This window comes from Schistocerca nitens, chromosome 5 (genome assembly GCF_023898315.1).
Source record: "Schistocerca nitens isolate TAMUIC-IGC-003100 chromosome 5, iqSchNite1.1, whole genome shotgun sequence".
Taxonomy (NCBI): domain Eukaryota; kingdom Metazoa; phylum Arthropoda; class Insecta; order Orthoptera; family Acrididae; genus Schistocerca; species Schistocerca nitens.
Genome location: NC_064618.1, coordinates 135,432,600 through 135,457,729, shown reverse-complemented (window position 1 = coordinate 135,457,729; position 25,130 = coordinate 135,432,600). Strand labels below are relative to the sequence as shown.

General features: G+C 45.2%; 1 protein-coding gene across 1 annotated transcript in view; it reads left to right on the top strand.

The window, feature by feature from the left end:
- Positions 1 to 25,130, top strand: part of LOC126260309 (uncharacterized) — a 121,927-nt gene that overhangs the window by 81,280 nt on the left and 15,517 nt on the right. Inside the window, exon 5 of the mRNA XM_049957633.1 lies at positions 5,983 to 6,138. Within this exon, the coding sequence (XP_049813590.1) occupies positions 5,983 to 6,138 (156 nt within the window). The remainder of the gene's footprint in view (positions 1 to 5,982; positions 6,139 to 25,130) is intronic.

The following is a 25,130-nucleotide window of genomic DNA, read 5'->3' as shown; positions in this document are numbered from 1 at the left end:
TAATACGAATAGTACCAAGACTGGTGTTGTTTCTCGATTTGATTACGCCTATTTTGTCTCTGCCTGGTAGATAAAACGAAATAGGCCTTTCAAATATTGCAGCAGTTGTAACACACGCCAAATAAACGAGTCTGTTTTGGTACAAATGGTCATTTTTACATACTTCATTTTTATAAATAACTCGACAAAATGGCTCCAGCACTATGGGACTTAACATCTGAGGTCATCAGTCCCCTAGAACTTAGAACTACTTAAACCTAACTAACCTAAGGACGTCACACACATCCATGCCCGAGGCAGGATTCGAACCTGCGACCGTAGCGGTCGCGCGGTTCCAGACTGAAGCGCCTAGAACCGCGGCCGGCAATAACTCGACAGAACGTAATTCACGAAGAACCAATATCAAATGCCTACTAGGCCTACTACAAGCAAAAACTTTTACATTATGAAATAGTTTCACATTTCATTCATATGCTCGAGTTGCTCAAGCATCAGATCGAAAAGTATTAGTACGAAATTTTTATATAAATTTGGAATCCATATTCTTCTATATCATTTGTGTGATGTCCCCGTTTCTTCTCCTTCCTCGTTCTAGCAGACAATCTTGTCATCACTAATTCTGTAACTATTCCTGCTATTGTCAAAACTTATTCTCCGGTTAACTTCATTAACCCTGCCAGGATCACAGGTTCAGTTATCCCTCGTTTATTCTCCGGTTAGCCGTTCTCACGTGTTCTTACTATACGTTTTCCGTGATGTTCCGAAAATAGAACTTAAGCGGTTGCTAACCAGGGACTGCACAAATGGCCCTTGGTAGTGTAGCATTCTGCCAAAAATTTTGTGCCAAAATTCATTTTCTTGGATACACCAAAAAAAAACATGTAATCTTTCTTATCTGCTATTCTTGTTAGTCGTTTATCTCCACCCTGGTAGTCTAAATCGCACACCAATCAACCACATAAATAAACAGCGATTGACATTCACCCATTCGGGTTTATTCGGCTCAACTCGTATAGTCCCGGCCCCTTTTGTCCGCGGGAAAGCTTTTTATTTCTAGATACGACGGGATTTCCCCTGGCAGAAACATCACGTACACTATGCATGCATTCCAAAATCAACTTATGATTCGTTCAGAAATCAACTTAGAATGTGTTCAAAAATAATGAAAAACCCAACCATAAGCTTTTTGCTGCCTTCATTCACTATCATCGACTATTATCACCTCTGCGTACTGATTCAATTTTTTTAAGTAGCTTGTGTGGCTCAGCCGTGGAAAGGCGACGGACAGACAAGAGCTATTTTCACATTTATAATATTGGTAACTTACGGATTACTCTCTGTGCCTTTCAACAAGATGTGAAGTGCTACATTGTGACTGAAATACGCCGGTTCCTGATAAAAACACATTGAAGGTCGAAAGATGTTATTTGCCAATAATAAATGTTCTTGGTGAAATGTCGAGGCACATAGAACAATAAATCTATTGTCCGTAAGAAGCCTGACGATGAGGGAAAATGAAACGTGTAGCTTCAAGTAAAGCTGTTTATAGTAACTGATTGCAGTACTATTTCATAGTGTGTAGGAAAAGGATCCAAACAGATCAAATATTTACCGAAAATATCCGAATGTGTGATCCTGAACGCAGCCCTAAAAATTAACAAATCTTTCACAAAGTAAAAGATTTAACATTAGTTGTATAGCAAGTAAAACCGAGACTACAGCACATTTATGTGCTACGCAATCACGAAACGATAAACGATCTCGTTTTCTTGCGCTTTTATTGTAAATTCTGAGGAAAAAAGAAGCAATGAAATGAAGCCACAACACAACAAATCACACTTACGTTTCGTTAATTCCAGAATTTTTGCATTTTTTGAACTCACAATGCCATGCTGCCGATAATAAATAATTGTGATTATGCCAAGTTTCTCTCTCTGTCTATCTATCTCTCCCTCTCTTTTGTTTCGGACTCTGTGGGGGCGGGCACGTGCCCCTATGCCCCCTCTCCCCCCGAATCCGCCACTGCCTCAAGCTATAAGCATTTGTTCAGTAGACGAGATATGTTTCACATTAGCGAATGTGAACAATTGTTCACAGTTCTTAAGGAATGTACTTTAGAGCGCATGTTTACTGGACATATTTATTTTGGTCCATATTGCCGCCTCTCAAAAAATTGAAAGCAAAGAGCATGCGCTAGAAGAAGTTTGTTTCACAATATCGAAGATCAAGAAATGCTCGTAGTTCTTAAGGTATCTATTTTAGAGCCCCTGTTTACTAGACTTTTTTTACTTCGAATGATCATTCCTATCATATCCCTGAATATTGAACATTCCTCCTAGGACATCTTGTGTATTTTACCGACACGTGGGACCAAACAAACAGTTTCACCAGTTCCAGTGAAAGCAGGGGTGTCGGAAATCCTTCGACCACGCTGTGTAGTTGGTCGCTGGGCTGTCGTCACAGCGAAGCCTGCGTCGCTCGCGCGAAACACTGTATTCAGAACTTGGGCTATAATTTACATAGGGTATACATCAAAAAAAGTTTTGCATCATCTCGCTTCCGAGAGTTCCGGAACCTGTACAGAAAATTGGAATAGAGATCAACATAAACATCATTTCCGCCTTTTCATTGCTCATGAAAACCACACATTGCATGTTGTACCACCATGCAGCGAGAACTTCAGAAATGGTGGTCGAGATTGCTGTACACACAGGTACCTCTCATACCCAGTAGTACGTCCTCTAGCACTAATGCATGTTTGCATTCATTGTTCATCCAGAAGTCCATCAAGGCACTGTTGGTCCAGATCGTCCCACACCTGAACGGCGATTCGGTGTAGATCTCACGGAGTGGTTGGTGGGTCACGTCGTCCATGAACAGCCCTTTTGAAGCTACCCCAGGCATGTTCGATAGGGTTCATGTCTGGACAACATGCTGGCCATTCTAGTCGACCGATGTCGTTATCCTGAAGGAAGTCATTTGCAAGATGTGCACGATGAGGGGTGGGGGGTGGGGGGGGGGGGGACGAATTGTCGTCCATGAAGACGAATGCCTCGCCAATATGCTGCCGACATGGTTGCACTATCGGTCGCAGAATGGTATTCACGTATCGTGTAGTCGTTACGGCGCCTTCCATGACCACCAATGGCGTACGTCAGCCCCACATAATGCCACCTCAAAACAGCAGGGAACCCCCACCTTGCTGCACTCGCTGCACAATGTGTCTAAGGCGTTCAGCCTGACTGGGTTGCCTCCAAACACGTCTTCGACAATTGTGTGGTTCAAATGGCTCTGAGCACTATGGGACTTAACTTCTAAGGTCATCAGTCCCCTAGAACGTAGAACTACTTATACATAACTAACCTAAGGTCATCACACACATCCATGACCGAGTCAGGATTCGAATCTGCGACCGTAGCGGTCCCGCGGTTCCAGACTGTAGCGCCTAGAACCGCTCGGCCACCTTGGCCGGCCGATTGTCTGGTTGAAGGCATATACGACACTCATCGGTGAAGAGAACATGATGCCAATCCTGGGCGGTCCATTCGGCATGTTGTTAGGCCCATCTGTACCGCGCTGCATGGTGTCGTGGCTGCAAAGATGGACCTCGCCATGGACGTCGGGAGTGAAGTTGCGCATCTTGCTGCCTATTGCGCACAGTTTGAGTCGTAACACGACCTCCTGTGGCTGCACGAAGGATATTATTCAACATGGTGGGTTGCTGTAAGGGTTCCTCCGAGTCATAATCCGTAGGTAGCGGTCATCCACTGCATTAGTAGCCCTTGGGCGACCTGAGCGAGGCGTGTTATCGACAGTTCCTGTCTTTCTACAGGGTGTTTCAAAAATGACCGGTATATTTGAAACGGCAATAAAAACTAAACGAGCAGCGATAGAAATACACCGTTTGTTGCAATATGCTTGGGACAACAGTACATTTTCAGGCAGACAAACTTTCGAAATTACAGTAGTTACAATTTTCAACAACAGATGGCGCTGCGGTCTGGGAAACTCTATAGTACGATATTTTCCACATATCCACCATGCGTAGCAATAATATGGCGTAATCTGAATGAAATTACCCGAAACCTTTGACAACGTGTCTGGCGGAATGGCTTCACATGCAGATGAGATGTACTCCTTCAGCTGTTCAATTGTTTCTGGATTCTGGCGGTACACCTGGTCTTTCAAGTGTCCCCACAGAAAGAAGTCACAGGGGTTCATGTCTGGCGAATAGGGAGGCCAATCCACGCCGCCTCCTGTATGTTTCGGATAGCCCAAAGCAATCACACGATCATCGAAATATTCATTCAGGAAATTAAAGACGCCGGCCGTGCGATGTGGCCGGGCGCCATCTTGCATAAACCACGAGGTGTTCGCAGTGTCGTCTAAGGCAGTTTGTACCGCCACAAATTCACGAAGAATGTCCAGATAGCGTGATGCAGTAATCGTTTCGGATCTGAAAAATGGGCCAATGATTCCTTTGGAAGACATGGCGGCCCAGACCAGTACTTTTTGAGGATGCAGGGACGATGGGACTGCAACATGGGGCTTTTCGGTTCCCCATTGACGAAGCCGTCCAGGTAAAAATAAGCTTCGTCAGTAAACCAAATGCTGCCCACATGCATATCGCCGTCATCAATCCTGTGCACTATATCGTTAGCGAATGTCTCTCGTGCAGCAATGGTAGCGGCGCTGAGGGGTTGCCGCGTTTGAATTTTGTATGGATAGAGGTGTAAACTCTGGCGCATGAGACGATACGTGGACGTTGGCGTCATTTGGACCGCAGCTGCAACACGGCGAATGGAAACCCGAGGCCGCTGTTGGATCACCTGCTGCACTAGCTGCGCGTTGCCCTCTGTGGTTGCCGTACGCGGTCGCCCTACCTTTCCAGCATGTTCATCCGTCACGTTCCCAGTCCGTTGAAATTTTTCAAACAGATCCTTTATTGTTTCGCTTTTCGGTCCTTTGGTTACATTAAACCTCCGTTGAAAACTTCGTCTTGTTGCAACAACACTGTGTTCTAAGCGGTGGAATTCCAACACCAGAAAAATCCTCTGTTCTAAGGAATAAACCATGTTGTCTACAGCACACTTGCACGTTGTGAACAGCACACGCTTACAGCAGAAAGACGACGTACAGAATGGCGCACCCACAGACTGCGTTGTCTTCTATATCTTTCACATCACTTGCAGCGCCATCTGTTGTTGAAAATTGTAACTACTGTAATTTCGAAAGTTTGTCCGCCTGAAAATGTACTGTTGTCCCAAGCATATTGCAACAAACGGTGTATTTCTATCGCTGCTCGTTTAGTTTTTATTGCCGTTTCAAATATACCGGTCATTTCTGAAACACCCTGTATATCTCCTCCATGTCCGAACAACTTCGCTTTGGTTCACTCCGAGACGCATGCACACTTCCCTTGTTGAGAGCCCTTCCTGGCACAAAGTAACAATGCGGACGCGATCGAACCGCGGCATTGACCGTCTAGGCATGGCTGAACTATAGACAACACGAGCGTGTACCTCCTTCCTGGAGGAATGACTGGAACTGATCGGCTGCCGGACCGCCTCCGTTTAATATGCGCAGCTCATGCAAGGTTTTTTATATCTTTGGGCAGGTTTAGTGATATCTTTGAACGGTCAAAGGGACTGTCTCTGTGATACAATAGCCACAGTCAACGTCTATCTTCAGGAGTTCTGGGAACTGGGGTGATGCAAAACTTTTTTTGATATGTGTATGAGATACTGGGAATGAAACTTTCATTGCCGTGGAAGATGTTAGAAGCTAAGTGAATGTTTTAGCCGTTTAGTAGTACAGGTAATCGAGTTCACTGTGATAGCTCGTCACGATATCCCCATTTTTATTAACATGGCCCACATTTACTGCGGTGTTTCTGCCCGCCGGTTCGAGGCAGGCTTTGCTGGCCAGCTCGGCCGCAGAAGCGAGAGCACTTGGTGAGGCAGGTGGGCGGGCGTTGTGCAGGCGGAGGCGGTGGCGCTGTCGGCGTACGGCAGCGGCTGGCAGTCTCGCGGCCGGGCCTTCGGCGGCGCCGTGCTGCTGGTGCTGCAGCGCGCCCAGCGGCCCTTCGCCCTCACCGCCGGCAAGTTCGCGCCCGTCTCCATCACCACCTTCTCCTCGGTGAGTCCCAGCCTGCCCGCGGCGCCACAGCCGCGGCCGGCCTAGAGAGCCTGTATACAGAGAGAGTGGCCATAGGTGAAGTTGCCCGTGATTGGTTGATTAGCTTTGGCGCCATTTTCCTGCCAAACGTCTCTCGCGCTTCCTATGTTCGCCGTGCTTTTGAGTTGAATTGAAGTTCAGAGGACTTTTGGAAACGATTAAAGGGTATTTGAATTATTGAGAGACTTGCTATGCGTTGTGCATGCATATTCGATTTAGCTGTATATCGTTTTTAGTACGTAATTAGCGTTTTGAATTTGGCAAAATTTGTAACTTCTTGTTGCAGTCTGAAATTCCCAGTCAGGAAGGAATGCGTAACTCTTGTAATTAAGTCCAGGTACAACTTTCTTAATGGTATATATTATCCGAAATATTTATTTAGTTACCCCTATAAAAATGTTTGTTTCTTCACTTTGCTCAGAGAACTCTGATTTTAAGATCTCAGTTTTTTTAAATATTTTTAGTCACGCAAAACAGGTAGGCCAATTACAATTTACTGCATTTTTAAGCGCTTATTTCTTTAACAGTTCGCGCGCGCATACTGGTAGCATCACAAGCTTTTCTGAAGCCAATATCTGACAGTCCTTGCTGGAAACGGAAAGTTCGTGTAATTGTTGTGCCATGCTCATTCGACTTTATAGCGTCAACCTTTATTTCGTCCGAATCAGAACACTACGCATTATTTGGGTTCAGTATTATTGCCTGACTGTTGACGCAGGCAAGTTGTAAGCACGTTTTCCGCAGTTGTCGTGGTTGCTGAAACATTTTTCGTAGCAAATAACTGTAGGTATTCTTGAAGACAGTTTTTAATAGGCCTACTTACCTGTATTACGTCAGATAAATGAAAGTCGTAAGCAGTTGTTTACTTGTGACATGCAAAAAGTGTGAGACGTATTAGTACTTCTTGTCACGTCTTCAAACTTTTTGCATGTCACAAGTGAACAACTGCTTACGACTTTCTGAATACCTCTCGTAGATAACAAACGAAAAATATTACAAAAATCAGGTAATGTTAAATGTAGGCTACTGTAATAACGACCAAACATAACAAGAAAACTGCCGTATCCCTTCTACCCCACAGAAAGTAAGCCTATTAAAAACTGTCTTCAAGAGTGCCTACAATTATGTACTACGAATAATGTTTCAGCAACCACGACAACTGCGGAAAACGTGCTTACAACTTGCCTGCGTCAACAGTCAGGCAATAATATGGTTCAAATGGCTCTGAGCACTATGGGACTTAACTGCTGAGGTCATTAGTCCCCTAGAACTTAGAACTAGTTAAACCTAACTAACCTAAGGACATCACAAACATCCATGCCCGAGGCAGGATTCGAACCTGCGACCGTAGCGGTCTTGCGGTTCCAGACTGCAGCGCCTTTAACCGCACGGCCACTTCGGCCGGCAGGCAATAATATTGAACCCAAAATAGTGCGTAGTGTTCTGATTCGGACGAAATAAAGTTTGACGCTATAAAGTCGAATGAGCATGGCACAACAATTACAGGAACTTTCCGTTTCCAGCAAGGACTGTCAGATGTTGGCTTCAGAAAAGCTTGTGATGCTACCAGTATGCACGAACTGTTAAAGAAATAAGAGCTTAAAAATGCAGATGTCAAAAACAATACTGTACAATTACTAACTTGTTTACTTCAAACATGTAGGCCTACCGACTTCATCACAAAACGCTTCATTATTTAAAACTCGCATTTAAGATTGCAAACGCTAATTACGTACTGAAAACGATATACAACTGAATCGAACATGCATGCACAACGCATAACAAATCTCTCAATAATTCAAATACCTTTTAATCGTTTCCAAACGTCCTCTGAACTTCAATTCAGCTCAAAAACACGGCGAACATAGGAAGCGCGAGAGACGTTTGGCAGAAAAATGGCGCCAAAGCTAATCAACCAATCACGGGCAACTTGACCTATGGCCACTCTCTCTGTATACAGGCTCTCTAAGGCGGCCGTTCAGCTGATGCGTTACGAGTGAGGGGATGGGGAAAAATTGATTGGTTAAAACCCATAACAGTATCTTAGTTCTGAATAACCGCTATTTTTCGAAGCAAAGAAACAAGTAGCCTTGGTTGCACTGTTACATTTTTTTTTATTTCCCGATGCCGCGTTTCACGTTCATTTATGCATCTTCAGCTTGGCTGATATATGGTAGCGATGTGTACAAGGGATACCGCGCATAAAATATTCCAGAAGGTAGATGCCCCTTGTCAAGGATTTAAAACCACTGCGTGGTGTCCTTATTACGGCACGTGGAACAGTGCTCACATCCAGTGTGATTTCTGCAGCCAGAATATGCTCTACACCTCGGCATGTTTATGATGTAAAGGTTTACTGTAGGCCCGATCCCGTTTGGTTTGTATTGGACTGTGCCACATGACGCAATGAGGACACCGCGCAATGGTTCAAATGGTTCTGAGCACTATGGGACTTAACTTCTGAGGTCATCAGTCCCCTAGAACTTAGAACTACTTCAACCTAACTAACCTAAGGACATCACACACATCCATGCCCGAGGCAGCATTCGAACCTGCGACCGTAGCGGTCGCGCGGTTCCAGACGTTAGCGCCTAGAACCGTTCGGCCATCCCGGCCGGCTACACCGCGCAATGTTTTTAAAGTTTTGACCAGGGGCATTTACCAGCTGGGATATTTTATGCACGTTATCCCATGTACCCATCGTTACCAAATATCAGCCAATTCGAAAATGCCTAAATAAAAATGAAACGCGTCACTGGGAAATGATAAAATATTTCAACACTGCAACCAGGATTGCTTGTTTCCTCATATCATACATACTGGTTGTTGCACCAATGCCGGCCGCGGCGGTCTAGCGGTTCTAGGCGCTCAGTCCGGAACCGCGCAACTGCTCCGGTCGCAGATTCGAATCCTGCCTCGGGCATGGATGTGTGTGATGTCCTTAGGTTAGTTAGGTTGAAGTAGTTCTAAGTTCTAGGGGACTGATGACCACAGATGTTAAGTCCCATACTGCTCAGAGCCATTTGAACCATTTTTTGTTGCACCAATCCAAGAATGAGATGGAAAACGTTTTGCGGCATTTTTCGGTATGTTTTGGTCTCCGTTAGAGGATATGTTTTTATTTCTTACTAATAACGACGTAAAAAAAAACTGGAATATCAATTAGCCATAACAGCAGTGCTAAAATTTTTCGTTTTGAAATAAAACATTTTTAAAGAATGAGTAATTTTATTCGTAAAATTTGCATTGCTTTGTAATATCGCGTTATTATAGAAAAGGGGGGAAGCGATCAGTGCTATTTTAATAACACTGCCGACAGAAACGATCAACAAAAACATGATATAAGAATTCGTACAGCATTGCTGAGACAGTAATGTATCTATTACCATGGGGCGTGGCCTATTAGATGGTACGCATGTACATGCAATGTGCAGAACTTGGCAACTGGTTTATATGATGGTTTCCCAGTGTCGTCGACGGAAATCATTTTGTATTACAGAATGGCACCATCTCTAGTCTGGAAGTATTTTACGAATAGCGTTGTCAATGAAGTAGAATACTCCGTTTGATTTAAATGATTGAAAACAGTAAACGCCACAACAAACTTGTCACATAATATAGGGATAATACTTAACACTTAACACTTCATTCCAATGAAAATAGAAAAGATCTGTTGTGTGTGCCTACAAAACATGCCCTTCAGTACTAACTATTGGATCTCCGACTAATGCTGTGATCTCTAATTACAACTCGGTTTTGACGAGAAGTTACCAAAAAAGTAGAATCAGTATGAGAATACTTGCAATATTTTGTAGTAGTGAAGCATTATCATTCAGTTTCCTATTATTTGCCTATGTAACTTCATATTGACAGGAATGGGGGAAAGAAATACAGTAAAAGATGAATGGGTAGCTCTGAGGGATGAAATAGTGAAGGCAACAGAGGATCAAATAGGTAAACAGACGAGGCCTAGTAGAAACCCTTGGGTAACAGAAGAAGTATTGAATTTAATTAATGAAAGGAGAAAATATAAAAGTGCAGTAAATGAAGCAGGCAAAAAGGAATACAAACGTCTCAAAAATGAGATCGACAGGAAGTGCAAAATGGCTAAGCAGGCATGGCTAGAGGACAAATGTAAGGATGTAGAGGCTTATCTCACTAGGGGTAAGACAGATACCGCCTACAGGAAAATTAAAGAGACCTTTGGAGAAAAGTGAGCCACTTGTATGAGTATCAAGAGCTCAGATGGAAACCCAGTTCTAAGCAAAGAAGGGAAAGCACAAAGGTGGAAGGAGTATATAGGGGGTCTATACAAGGGCGATGTACTTGAGGACAATATTATGGAAATGGAAGAGGATGTAGATGAAGATGAAATGGGAGGTACGATACTGTGTGAAGAGTTTGACAGAGCACTGAAAGACCTGAGTCGAAACAAGGCCCCGGGAGTAGGCAACATTCCATTAGAACTACTGACGGCCTTGGGAGAGCCAGTCCTGCCCATACTCTACCATCTGGTGAGCAAGACGTATGAGACGGGCGAAATACCCTCAGACTTCAAGAAGAATATAATAATTCCAATCCCAAAGAAAGCAGGTGTTGACAGATGTGAAAATTACCGAACTATCAGTTTAATAAGTCACAGCTGCAAAATACTAAGGCGCATTCTTTACAGACGAATGAAAAAACTGATAGAATCCGACCTCGGGGAAGATCAGTTTGGATTCCGTAGAAATGTTGGAACACGTGAGGCAATAATGACCCTACGACTTATCTTAGAAGAAAGATTAAGGAAAGGCAAACCTACGTTTCTATCATTTGTAGACTTAGAGAAAGCTTTTGACAATGTTGAATGGAATACTCTCTTTCAAATTCTGAAGGTGGCAGGGGTAAAATACAGAGAGCGAAAGGCTATTTACAATTTGTACAGAAACCAGATGGCAGTCATACGAGTCGAGAGGTATGAAAGGGAAGCAGTTGTTGGGAAGGGAGTGAGACAGGGTTGTAGCCTGTAGATTAGATGGGCAGATCACATAACTAATGAGGAGGTATTGAATAGAATTGGGGAGAAGAGGATCTTGTGCCACAACTTGACTAGAAGGAGGGATCGGTTGGTAGGACATGTTCTGAGACATCGAGGGATCACCAATTTCTACGTTTATCACAGGAAATAATAGGAATAAAAAACCGAAAATAGGTTATTTCATATACCAGTTATTTTCAGGGATTTTGGCACTCTGGGTAAATTGGCGTTGAAGAAACCGATATAATTGAAAAATCTGTTGTTTCAGCAATAACTGCCATCGATAATTCGAGTACTTGTGACCGGCGCTGGGAGGGCAATCGTAGTGGCGGCGCTATTGGCCGACGACAGTCACGTGACAGGCATGTGGCACTGCGCTGATTGCCTACTGGGTTGCAAATAGCTTTCATAGCGAAACTGAATGCGAGTCGAACATCGAATTTTGCGGTTTTATTCTTCTTCAGTTTATTCGCTTCTATCCCTTACTAAAAGTTCCATGACCCTTGCCCCTTAGGGTTTTAAAATATGTAAATTAATATAATTTAATTAAAAAAGTGAGACATCACTATGAGGTGTTACTTGACCAGAATAAATAAAACGTGGCTGGGGCGCTCGAATATGCATCCGAATGCGTAAAGCATTTCGGCTCCCTGTGAACATTAAAGATACTACCTATTGCAACCAAGAACAATCATGGATCTTTGCTTTACTCAGCAATTAATAGCAAAAAAGTCATACTTTCCCGTTGTTTTATTAATACATACACACACACACCACTCAAGACTTTAGGTCTGCTCCGTCTGGCGACTACAAGGCAGCACAAGGGGAGCGATCTCTGATCGTGAGACATGAGATCAGCGTGTCGCCAGTCCCTGTAGCCGTTATTGCCAGTAGATTTAATCCTGACGCTGCTGCTGCTTCTTTATTCAAGCAGCTCCTCATTCAGTCTCATGAGGCTGAGCGAACCTAGTTTCAACCTCCCTCCCTCAGATAAAAATCTGAGCAGGTAACTGCACTGAAGGTAGCGACATTAACTTTTTTTTTTTTTAAGATAACACATACTCTATATTTGAACAAAGAATGTACAATAATATGAAAGCTGTGAACACCACATTACAAAAATACATTTTTTGAGGTATTCATACATTCACTGTCCCGTAGTTCAAATGGTTCAAATGGCTCTGAGCACTATGGGACTTAACATCTGAGGTCATCAGTTCCCTAGAACTTAGACCTACTTAAACCTAACCAACCTAAGGACATCACACACATCCGTGCTCGAGGCAGGATTCGAAGCTGCGACCGTAGCGGTCGCGCGGTTCCAGACTGAAGCGCCTAGAACCGCTCGGCCGCAACGGCCGGTTCCCCGTAGTCTTCATACAGTACGATACATATTGCATACTCAAAAACTGAGATGAAGTCATTCTGTACAACATAAAAGATTAACCCAGAACCACCATACACAACAACCAAAGCGATCACAGTAAGCACATTGTTTTTTTGACTACAGAGTGTTGTTTGGGAGTTGTCATCTTTTACTTACATTATTTTCAATACAATGCCAAATTTATGTGTATAAAAAGCAAAGTTCCTCAAAATAAGAATCACACTTTTACATGTAATGACAAATACAGGGTGATTATAGTTCCCCTTTCAAAACGCTGTTAAAAAAACTGCTGCACAGAATGAAGTCAAATTTGAACGGAATAGTATCGAAGAAGACGGAAACGTTATAGAAACAAAAAAAAAATAAAGAAAAAACTCTCACTAGATGGCACTGTAAGCGTCAGAATCTGAATGGGTTCGGCTACAAATGACAGATGAATCGTAGTACGACGGCTATAGTGTGAGCTGCACGTTAAATCAACCGTAGTGATTGTGGCCAATGTGCTCGACCGCACAAGTTCGGCAGTCGACAGTTGTGCTAGTGGTAGTTAGGTAAGCCCATCCACACGGCTAGGCTGTACAATATCGGAGGGGAAAACCCGTTTTTTAACTGTCCTGAAGGCAAAAACAGCAGAAAAGGTAACAATGAAATCGGTTTTCAATTGACGTGAGACTGACGCAGGAAATCTTAAATGTGCTGCTCACCGTTTTCTGCCATAAGCTGAAATCAAGAATCAGTACGTTCCACCACAGATTGGAGTGACTCAGGGGTCGCGTTCAGAATGCGTTACACAAAGTGTGCCTTCACTTCAGCTGCGTTCGAAATCGGAGCACTGAACATAACGTCTGTCAGGTAATCAGGCTGTAGGGAAATGACGGCTGATAATTCTAGCGTTTCCTAAATACCTCTGCAGCAACTAACTCCTTCACTTACTATGCATATGTGTAGGAGCACCATCTTGCATAAAAATGATCCTACATACACATCCACGCTGTTGAAGGGTTGGAATGACGCTGGTGCGCAAAATACTCTCACAGCGTTTACCATTTAAGGTACCTGTAGGACCCACCTCCTCGAAAAAAATATGGTCCCATTATAAAACATGCCGTCAAGCCATACCACACAGTTTCCCCTTGCACAATGAAGTGGCTCCGGTTGATGTGCGGGCGGATTTTCCGTTGCTGATATTCTGTAGTTCTGTGTGTTGATATGTCCTTCGAGCTTGGGCTTCGTCTATCCACAGAATGTTCCACGCTCGTTCATTGTAAACTCCATACGAGCAAGAAATTCTAAACCAAACGGTTGACTTACTCGCAGATCAGCATGAAGCAACTCCTGAACATGCGTAATTTTGTATGGAGAGCAATGCATGATGTTTCGTAAAATTTTATGCGCCGTGCTCACAGGCATGTCCAGAGTTCAGTCGATTCTGGTGCACCGCGTGTCTGCACACCACCGCTCGACTCCTCCTGCAATGCTGTGGCCACGACTTCTACTGACGTTGGATCAATTGTTGTCCTCCATCTGCCGCACTGCGCTTCAAAAGAGCCTGTCTTTTCGAATTTCGTACTCATTTCCTCAAGATGGCAGACATCGGACAACGCCTTTTTTCATACCCTTGAGTGTTCAGAATTTCTGCAGAGCTACTGACGCACCGTCACCATTTTCGTAAAACAGCTTTACCAGATGCCGGCCGCGGTGGCCGTGCGGTTCTGGCGCTGCAGTCCGGAACCGCGGGACTGCTACGGTCGCAGGTTCGAATCCTGCCTCGGGCATGGGTGTGTGTGATGTCCTTAGGTTAGTTAGGTTTAAGTAGTTCTAAGTTCTATGGGACTTATGACCTAAGATGTTGAGTCCCATAGTGCTCAGAGCCATTTGAACCATTTGCCAAGCTTTACCAGCAACAAGCGATTCTGCCTTGAGGCCTGGCTTGCCTCAGACGCAAACTGAGAAACAGCTGTGTACCCAGCGTCTTTTATTCTGCATATTCTGTCAATTACAGCGTCATCTAGTGGTAAAATTGTCGTTAATTTTTGTTTGTTTCCTAGCGTTTTCCCCTTTCTTCTATAATATTCCGTTCAAATTTGACGCCATTCTGAGCACTGGTTTGTTTTTGACAGCGCTTTGCAAGTGGAACTTTAATTATAATTATCCTGCGATGATTCGATGCACTTTGAGGCACTTAACGAATTCACATTTCCATCCACGTCCGCACTAACACTATCCTACCTGTGCCTCGTTTCTTTCTGTCTGCCACGCGCCACTACGAGGTCATACAAACAAGCAGGAAATGTAAAACCTGTTGTGGATGTCCACCTTGCGTAATAAACTGCTTGAAAATTAACTTTCAAAAATACGTTCCCTGAGAATATCACAGTCGATTTCAACAATAATCACATTCTTTATTATGCAATTAGAATAATTATTTACTGCATATTAATACACTTTCATTTAGGAGGTGCCAAAGATTCACAATATTGCTAGTAGTTAAGTACCGGTATTTCGATACAAAATATTTGTCAAAGAATTTTATGGCGTTTATTAAGTAAATGTTCAACTGTGTGTGAATTCCTAAGGGACCGAACTGCTGAGATCATCGGTCCCTAGACTTATACACTACTTAAACTGGCATGCTAAGAACAACACACACGCACACCCAGGCCCGAGCGAGGACTCGAACCTCCGGCCGGAGGGGCCGCACAATCCGTGACATGGCGCCTCAAACCACGCGGCTACTTCGCGCGGCTTTTATTTGGTAAGCAAAGCTGTTCCGTTACACTGCACAGCCTCGTGGGGCCAACCGAGGAGTTACTTCACTGAGAAGTAGCGGCTTCTAGACACAGGTCCTATGCCAGAGGTTGAAATGGCAGTCTGTCGTGTGAAATCTTATGGGACTTAACTGCTAAGGTCATCAGTCCCTAAGATTACACACTACTTAACCTAAATTATCCTAAGGACAAACAAATAACCCACTCCCGAGGGAGGACTCGAACCTCCGCCGGGACCAGCCGCACAGTCCATGACTGTAGGTCTGTAGCGCAACAGACCGCTCGGCTAATCCCGCGCGGCGGCACTGGAGGTGGTGTTCACAGTTACAAGTAGTGTGCATTTAAGAAGGCGGGTGGTGGGATGACGCACAGTGGCAAAGGACAGTGTACCACCTGGCATACCAGCCAATATCTACATCTACATTTATACTCCGAAAGCCACCCAACGGTGTGTGGCGCAGGGCACTTTACGTGCCACTGTCATTACCTCCCTTTCCTGTTCCAGTCGCGTATGGTTCGCGGGAAGAACGACTGTCTGAAAGCCTCCGTGCGCGCTCTAATCTCTATAATCTTACATTCATGATCTCCTCGGGAGGTATAAGTAGGGGGAAGCAATATATTCGATACCTCATCCAGAAACGCCCCCTCTCGAAACCTGGCGAGCAAGCTACACCGCGATGCAGAGCGCCTCTCTTGCAGAGTCTGCCACTTGAGTTTGCTAAACATCTCCGTAACGCTATCACGCTTACCAAATAACCCTGTGACGAAATGCGCCGCTCTTCTTTGGATCTTCTCTATCTCCTCCGTCAACCGATCTGTTACGGATCCCACACTGTTGAACAATACTCAAGTATAGGTCGAACGAGTGTTTTGTAAGCCACCTCCTTTGTTGATGGACTACATTTTCTAAGCACTCTCCCAATGAATCTCAACCTGGTACCCGCCTTACCAACAATTAATTTTATATGATCATTCCACTTCAAATCGTTCCGCACGCATGCTCCCAGATATTTTACAGAAGTAACTGCTACCAGTGTTTGTTCCGCTATCATATAATCATACAATAAAGGATCCTTCTTTCTATGTATTCGCAATACATTACATTTGTCTATGTTAAGGGTCAGTTGCCACTCCCTGCACCAAGTGCCTATCCGCTGCAGATCTTCTTGCATTTCGCTACAATTTTCTAATGCTGCAACTTCTCTGTATACTACAGCATCATCCGCGAAAACCCGCATGGAACTTCCGACACTATCTACTAGGTCATTTATATATATTGTGAAAAGCAATGGTCCCATAACACTCCCCTGTGGCACGCCAGAGGTTACTTTAACGTCTGTACACGTCTCTCCATTGATAACAACATGCTGTGTTCTGTTTGCTAAAAACTCTTCAATCCAGCCACACAGCTGGTCTGATATTCCGTAGGCTCTTACTTTGTTTATCAGGCGTCAGTGCGGAACTGTATCGAACGCCTCCCGGAAGTCAAGGAAAATAGCATCTACCTGGGAGCCTGTATCTAATATTTTCTGGGTCTCATGAACAAATAAAGCCAGTTGGGTCTCACACGATCGCTGTTTCCTGAATCCATGTTGATTCCTACAGAGTAGATTCTGGGTTTCCAAAAACGACATGATACTCGAGCAAAAAACATGTTCTAAAATTCTACAACAGATCGACGTCAGAGATATAGGTCTATAGTTTTGCGCATCTGCTCGACGACCCTTCTTGAAGACTGGGACTACCTGTGCTCTTTTCCAATAATTTCTGCTGCATTTGTCTGTAGCGTGCACTTCATGGTGCGAGCAGAATATTTAGCGGTGAATTTCATGTCATTTTAGGTATGGTGGGGGTACTTAGCCATTTTCGTATGTATTATGAGGGGGCATAAGCTAATTCGGCAATAACTGAGTTAAGAAGCGACAGTTTTCCGTGAATAATAATTGTTATAGGTGTAGTTAGAAGCAGAAACAACGGCGCAACGAGACACTTGACCACAGCGTCGCCAGTTAGGAGATGGTGCGTGAGGCGTGGGACAGAGAGAGGAAGCAAAAAGGTGGCGTCTCAAAGTATTCTCCACGTTGTGGAATTCTTGGGTGTCCACGCGGGTCACGTCGTATGCACGGTGTGTACAGAAAGCCCAAACACTCTGTTCTCTATCTACTCACCTCCACTAGTTACCACAGCTACCAGCGTGAAGGCGTTTAGTGCACTCTTGTTGACAGAGGGCGAACCATCTGCGACTACGACAACTGAAGAAACTGAGCTGAAGCACGTGGAGACAACAGTCCGAAGGAAAGGCTACTGTAGCAAGCAGATGAGGCGTTAAGACTTGCATTTATATTGGCTGTACGTAGACAACGCCACTAAGAAAAGGAGGAACAAAAGCCACCAGCGTGCATCCCATTTGTCGGCAATATCTCCAGAAACGTCAGCGAAATATTTGAGAAACACTATTATCAAATGTGGGTCTCTCCCATCCCTTAAGATTCGACAATTCTAGGTTCAGTAAAGGATGATACAGGCTTTCGTAAACTGGGGTCTACCAAATCCCCTGCCATAGCAGCGTTGGATAAACCGTACACACACTAGAAGACAGGTGCCATCAATATAGACGCTATACTGAATTACACCATACTAGCAAATCAGCCATAGTCGACCATGTATAGAAACTGGCAGTACTAAATACAGCTTGTTCCAAAGGTCCGGAAACGCTTTAAAAAAATATAATGTAGCATCATGAGTAGTAACAATATACACTACTGGCCATTAAAATTGCTACACCAAGAAGAAATACAGATGATAAACGAGTAATCACTGGACAAATATATTATACTACAACTGACATGTGATTACATTTTCAAGCAATTTGGGTGCAAAAATCCTGAGAAAACAGTACCCAGGACAACCACCTCTGGCCGTAATAACGGCCTTGATACGCCCGGACACTGAGTAAAACAGAGATTGGATGGCGTGTACAGGTACAGCTGCCCATGCAGCTTCAACACGATACCACAGTTCACCAAGAGTAGTGACTGGAATATCGTGACGAGGCAGTTGCTCAGCCACCATTGACCAGACGTTTTCAATTGGTGAGAGATCTGGAGAATGTGCTGGCCACAGCAGCAGTCGAACATTTTCTGTATCCAGAAAGGCCTGTACAGGACCTGCAACATGCGGTCGTGCATTATCCTGCTGAAATGTAGGGTTTCGCAGGGATCGAATGATGGGTAGAGCCAAGGGTCGTAACACATCTGAAATGTAACGTCTACTGTTCAAAGTGCCGTCAATGCGAACAAGAGGTGACCGAGACGTGTAACCCCATACCATCACGCCGGGTGATACGCCAGTATGGAGATGACGAATACATGCTTACAATGTGCGTTCACCGCGATGTCGCCAAACACGGATGATCATGATGCTGGAAACAGAACCTCGATTTATCCGAAAAAATGACGTTTTGCCATTCGTGCACCCAGTTTCGTCGTTGAGTACACCATCGCACGCGCTCCTGTCTGTGATGCAGCGTCAAGGGTAACCGCAGCCATGGTCTCCGAGCTTATAGTCCATGCTGCTGCAAACGTCGTCGAACTGTTCGTGCAGATTGTTGTTGTCTTAGAAAAGTTCCCATCTGTTGACTCAGGGATCGAGACGTGGCTGCACGATCCGTTACAGCCATGCGGATAAGATGCCTGTCATCTCGACTGCTAGTGGTACGAGGCCGTTGGGATCCAGCGCAGCATTCCGTATTACCCTCCTGAAGCCACCGATTCCATATTCTGCTAACAGCCATTGGGTCTCGAGCAACGCGAGCAGCAGTGTCGCGATACGATAAACCGCAATTGCGTTAGGCTACGATCCGACCATTATCAAAGTCGGAAACGTGATCGTAGGCATTTCTCCTCCTTACACGAGGCATCACAACAACGTTTCACCAGGCAACGCTGGTCAACTCTGGTTTGTGTATGAGAAATCGGTTGGAACTTTCCTCATGTCAGCACTCTGTAGGTGTCGCCACCGGCGCCAACCTTGTGTGAATGCTCTGAAAAGCTAATCATTTGCATATCACAGCATCTTCTTGCTGTCGGTTAAATTTCGTGTCTGTAGCACTTCATCTTCGTAGTGTAGCAATTTTAATGGCCAGTAGTGTACATAAATTGAAAGAGTAAACTTGTAAGTCTTTTCTTTTTTTTCAGTGCAGGTGTGACGTGTAGTTCCACGAATGGTCGCTAGGTGGTATCATAATAAATCTGGAGCTGAGAAGACTTTCTGCGTGCTAGAATTTGACAAAGAAAAAAAAAAAGAAAAAGAAAAGAGTGCCTCGGATGTCCAACGAAAATTTAGGATGAAGTACGGGACAGCTGCACCAACCAGAGAGACAATCTACATTTGGCATGTAAAGTCCATTGGAATTGGGTGCTTGTGTGACAAGAAGAGAAGTGGTCGGCTAGGTGTGATTGCTAATGGCAGTGAACGATTGAGAGAAGCTTTCACAAGGAGTCCGGCAAAATCTCTAAGCATATCTTCACGTGAGTTAGGAATGTCAACAACGACTGTGTGGCGTATTTTGCGTAAAAAATAAAACATGAAAAGATACAGACTACAGTTAGTGCAAAAGTTATAACCTAAAGACAACGACCAGCGATTCGAGTTTTGCTGAGCACTGCAGGTCGAAGATGTTGGTTTTGTGTATTCGATCATCTTTTAGGAGTATGTAAAGTTTTATACAAATGGGAAAGTAAACATTCACAGTTGTAGGATTTGGGGAGCAGAAAAACCGCATAACACTGTTGGACACGAGCGAGATTCTCCGAAGGTCAATGTTTTTTGTGCTATGTCTCACAAGAAACTCTACGAGCTTTCTTTTTAGAATAACAAACTATTACTGTGGGGTTCTTCCTTCAGATGTTGCAGAACTGGTTAACGCCACTGTTGCAAACAGAATCAGAAACCTTTGTCCTCCAGTTAGATGGTACATCCTTACATCTTCACCGTGATGTTAGGGGATATTTGAACACAAGGCTACCCAATCGTTGGATTGGTCGCGGTGATAAAATAACCTCCTAGGTTCCCGGTGTTACCCCTTGTGCTTGCTTTTTATGAGGTTATGTAAACGACATTATGTCCGTGTTAGAGGAGGAGGAGATGGAGATTAGTATTTAATGTCCCATCGCCTACAAGGTCATTAAAGACGGAACACGAGCTCGGATTAGGGAAGGATGGGGAAGAAACTCGGCCGTGTCCTTTCATAGGAACCATCCTCACATTTGCCTGAAATTCTAGGCGCTCAGTCCGGAACCGCGCGACTGCTACGGTCGCACGTTCGAATCCTGCCTAGGGCATGGATGTGTGTGTTGTCTTTAGGTTAGTTAGGTTTAAGTAGTTCTAAGTTCTAGGGGACTGATGACCACAGATGTTAAGTCCCATAGTGCTCAGAGCCATTTGAACCATTTGCCTGAAACGATTTAGCGAAATCACGGAAAACCTAAATAAGGATGGCTGCACGCGGGTTTCAACCGTCATCCTCCCAATTGCGAGTCCAGTGAGCTAAACACTGCGCCACCTCGCTCGGTAGATGTCCCTCCTCTTCCAGGTGATGATGAAGAATTGAAAAGGGGAATCGAACAGGCAACAGCCACAGACTCGAAAGACATGGCCTGTGGGTGGAAAGAGTTCAATTACCGCGACGACATTTGTAGAATCACACTTGGTTCCCACATGGATCGTATGTGAAGTGAATATTGCTGAAAGAAAACTTACAAGTTTGGTCTTTCAATTGTTACTTTGTAATGCCACTTATTCGGCTGCAGTAAAGTTTTCAAAATGTTCTCGGGCTTTTGAAACATGCTGTATAACAAAAAAACCAAGGTACCTTGGCAATCGTCCTCCTTCTGGGATTGCATGATCGAAGAGACCATTGGAATTAAGGTACAAGACAGCCTAATTAACAAAGATAGTGAATCAGGCGTGGAACCCTGCACTGAGCCGAGAAAAAGCAAAACATTGTCACACAGTGACACCCACAACCGGCCACGTTAACACGGAGACTGAAGGCCGCAGTTAACTGGCAGCCGGATGCAGCCACCCCCTCCACCGCTACCGTCCACCGCAGCTGCTGCACACACAGCGATATGAGCGGAGTGATGGACGGGGTAGCGGCGAACGTATGTAGGACGCCCACCCAAGCAGAGTAGCAGTCCTGACCTGCTGCGGGAGCAAAGACCTCCTGCAGCAGACCGAGGAAGACACAGACGCCAGTCACACCAGAGGAAAATCCATAAAGAGAGGCACAACATAATCATCAACGAGAAGTACTGCAGGAACACTACTGCATCGAGCGCTCAACCTGCGCCTCAGTCAAGCCCAGGAACGGCTTGTCATGCCAGCGACTGCAACAGAGCAGCCGTCGCATTCTGCTGCTCGACCCGCTGCAGGTCGCATCGTTGCTGCTGTCGCTCGTCTCACTCGCCTGCACTTTGCCGACATGTCTGGACACGGCAAGGGAGGCAAAGTTGCTGCTGTGGTCGAGTTCCTGCTCAAGCTGGCCGGGAACGACCGAGACATCAAGAAGAGCAATAAAAGCAAGCCGAAGAAGCAGCAGTGCTACCGCTGTCAGAAGATGGGGCATGTAGCCAAGGCCTGCAGGGGCACATTCGCCTGTCTGAAACGCGCGAAAGCGCATGATACACGCGACTGTGAAAAACTCAGAGATATCTCTCACGGTGCCAACTCAAGCAGCTGCAGCTACATAAAGAGCTGACGCCGCGGGAAGAAGTAGAAGGAAGGTAAGGCCGACATATACGATGAGACTGTCCTCGCGACACAGCGGCCGCACTCCCCTCCCCTCACCGCCCCCAAATCCAACATGAGCAAGCGGGCCGCGCTACAACGAAGAAGACACCAGTCACTTCCGTGCAACTTGGCGGATAGGAGAGGGCGGCCCTGAGGGTCTAAGTGGACGAGGCGTGCCGTCAGGTGCGGCACTTACGAGGGGCGTTTGAAAAGTCCGTGCAAAGTTCGAGAAGTGGCACCACCACCGCGTATCGAGGATATGTTTAGTTAATAGCATCTTTGGAAAGAACGCACACCAGGTTTCAACCATATTGGTCTATTTCTTTGTGTTTGGCATTCGTGTGAATCAAGGTAGTTGAGTGATCGTCAAAAAATGGACAAAAAAGAATTTCGTGTGGTGATTAAGCATTATGAAAGGCAAAACGCCTCAGGAGACTAAAGAGAAGCTTGATAAACATTACAGTGACTCTGCACCTTCGATTAGAACAGTTTATAAGTGGTTTCAAAATTTTCGTAGTGGCCATATGAGCACAAGTGATGCTGAACGTTCTGGATGCCCTGTGGAGGTCACGCCTCCAGAAATCATTAATAAAATCCATGATATGGTGATGGACGACAGAAGAATTAAGGTGCGTGAGATTGCTAGTGCTGTGGGCATCTCGAATGAACGGGTACATAATATTTTGCATAAACAATTGCACATGGGAAAGCTATCCGCAAGATGGGTTCCGTGACTGCTCACGCTTGACCAAAAACAGAATCGTGTGAAGTGTTGCAAGGATGGTTTGAAGCTGTTCAGAAAGAATCCGCAGGGCTGTCGATGAAACGTGGATACATTACTATACTCATGAGACCAAACAACAATCTAAGCAATAGGTTACCAAGGGAGAATCTCCACCAAAAAAAGGCGAAGACCGTTCCTTAGGCCGGAAAGATTATGGCGACTGTCTTTTGGGATTCGTAAGGGATAATCCTCATCGACTATCTGAAAAAGGGTAAAACTATTACAGGTTAATATTATTCATCGTTATTGGACCATTTGAAAACCGAGCTGCAAGAAATACGCCGGCGATTGGACCGCAGAAAAGTTCTTTTCCATCACGACATGCACCAGCACACAGCTCAGCAGTTGTGGTCGCAAAATTAATGGAAATAGGATTCCAACTCGTTTCACATTCCCCCTATTCTCCACACTTGGCTCCCTCGGACTACTATTTGTTCCCCAGTTCGAAGAAATGGCTGGTGGGACAAAGATTTTATTCAAACGAGAAGGTGATTGCAGCAAATAATAGTTATTTTGCAGGCTTGGGCAATTCCTATTATCCGGAAAGGATCAACAAATTAGAACAGCGTTGGACGAAGTGTATAAGTCTAAAAGGAGACTATGTCGAAAAATAAAAAAGGTTTTCCCCAAACACGTTAGTAGTTTTTATTTTTGCACAGACTGATCGGCCAGAACATTATGACCACCTACCTAATAGCGGGTATGTCCACCTTTGGCACGGATAACAACTGCGACGCATCTAGCATGGAAGCAATGAAGCCTTGGTAGGTTGCTGGAGGCAGCCGGCACAACATCTGCACACACGAGTCACGTAATTCCTGTAAATTCCGTGGAGAGGGGCGATAAGATCTGATGCCACATTCAATCACATCCCAGATTTGTTTGATCGGGTTCTGATCTGGCGAGTTGGGGGGGGGGCCAGCACATCAACTGGATCTCCCCAGTGTGTTCCTCGAACCACTCCATAACATTCCTGGCCTTGTCACATAGCACATTATCTTGAAAAACGCCTCTGATGTCGGGAAACATGATCGTCGTGAAGGGATGTACGTGGTCTGCAATCAGTATACGATACTCTTTATCCGTCATAGTGCCTTTCACGAGCTCCACTGAACCCACGGATACCCCCTTGAATGTTCCCCAAGCATATTGGAGCCACTGCCAGCTTAACTCCATCCTGCAGTATAGGTGTCAAGGAGCTGTACTCCTGGAAGACAACGGGTTCGCACCCTCCCATCAGGATGATGAAGAAGGTATCAGGATTAACAAACCATGAAATGCTCTGCCACTGCGCCAACCAGTGCCGACGGTCACATGCCCATTTCAGTCTTAGTTGCCAATGTCATGGTATGAAGTTTGGCCCATGCATGGCTCGTCAGTTGTGGAGGACCATCTTTGGGAGTGTTCAGTGCACTGTGTGTTTAGGCCTGCCCAGCGTTAAAGTCTGATGTTGGTTCCATTACAGTTTTACCACTCTGCCCAGCCTACAATGTTTAACATCTGTACTGAGGGGTGGTGCCCAACCCCAGGACAACAACACATAGTTTCACCTTGGATCACTACGTGTTGAAGACACTCTTCAGAGCATTCCTGGAACATCCAACAAGTTGTGCAGTTTCCGAAATGTTCGTGCCAAGCTTCTAGTTCAAACGCAGACAGATCACGCATCTTCTCCATTCTACACATGGATAGGACGCTCGTTGATACTACATGAACCGTGCGTGTGTCTGACTAGCAAACATTCCTCGCCAGGTGACGCAGCTGTCGCCTGGATGGGTTTATAACGAGATTAGGTTGGTAGTCACATTGTTCTGGCTGACGAGTGTACGTGACACCCTGGCTCATGCACCACATACAACACAGGTATAGGCACCCAGCCCGATCAGGATTGTCAGGATTGGGGGGGTGGGGGGGGACGCAAGAACGCAGATGGTCATCGCCTTAGCCAATGCGGAAATGCAGGCAGCTGAAGTGGTGGCCATGGGGCTCGAGATACCTGGCCCAGGTATGGCCACCATGGACATGGTCGACTCACGAGCCCCTGCAGAAGTGAAGGAGGCTGAGGAGATGGCCTTGGATGCGGAGACGCTCCCTCTCCTGAAGCACGGGTAACAGAGTCCGCAGAAGAAGACAAGTCATCCTTCGTTTGCCTGCCCCTTCTGGATGGGAACAGTATGAGGGCAGCACTTCATGAGATCGACG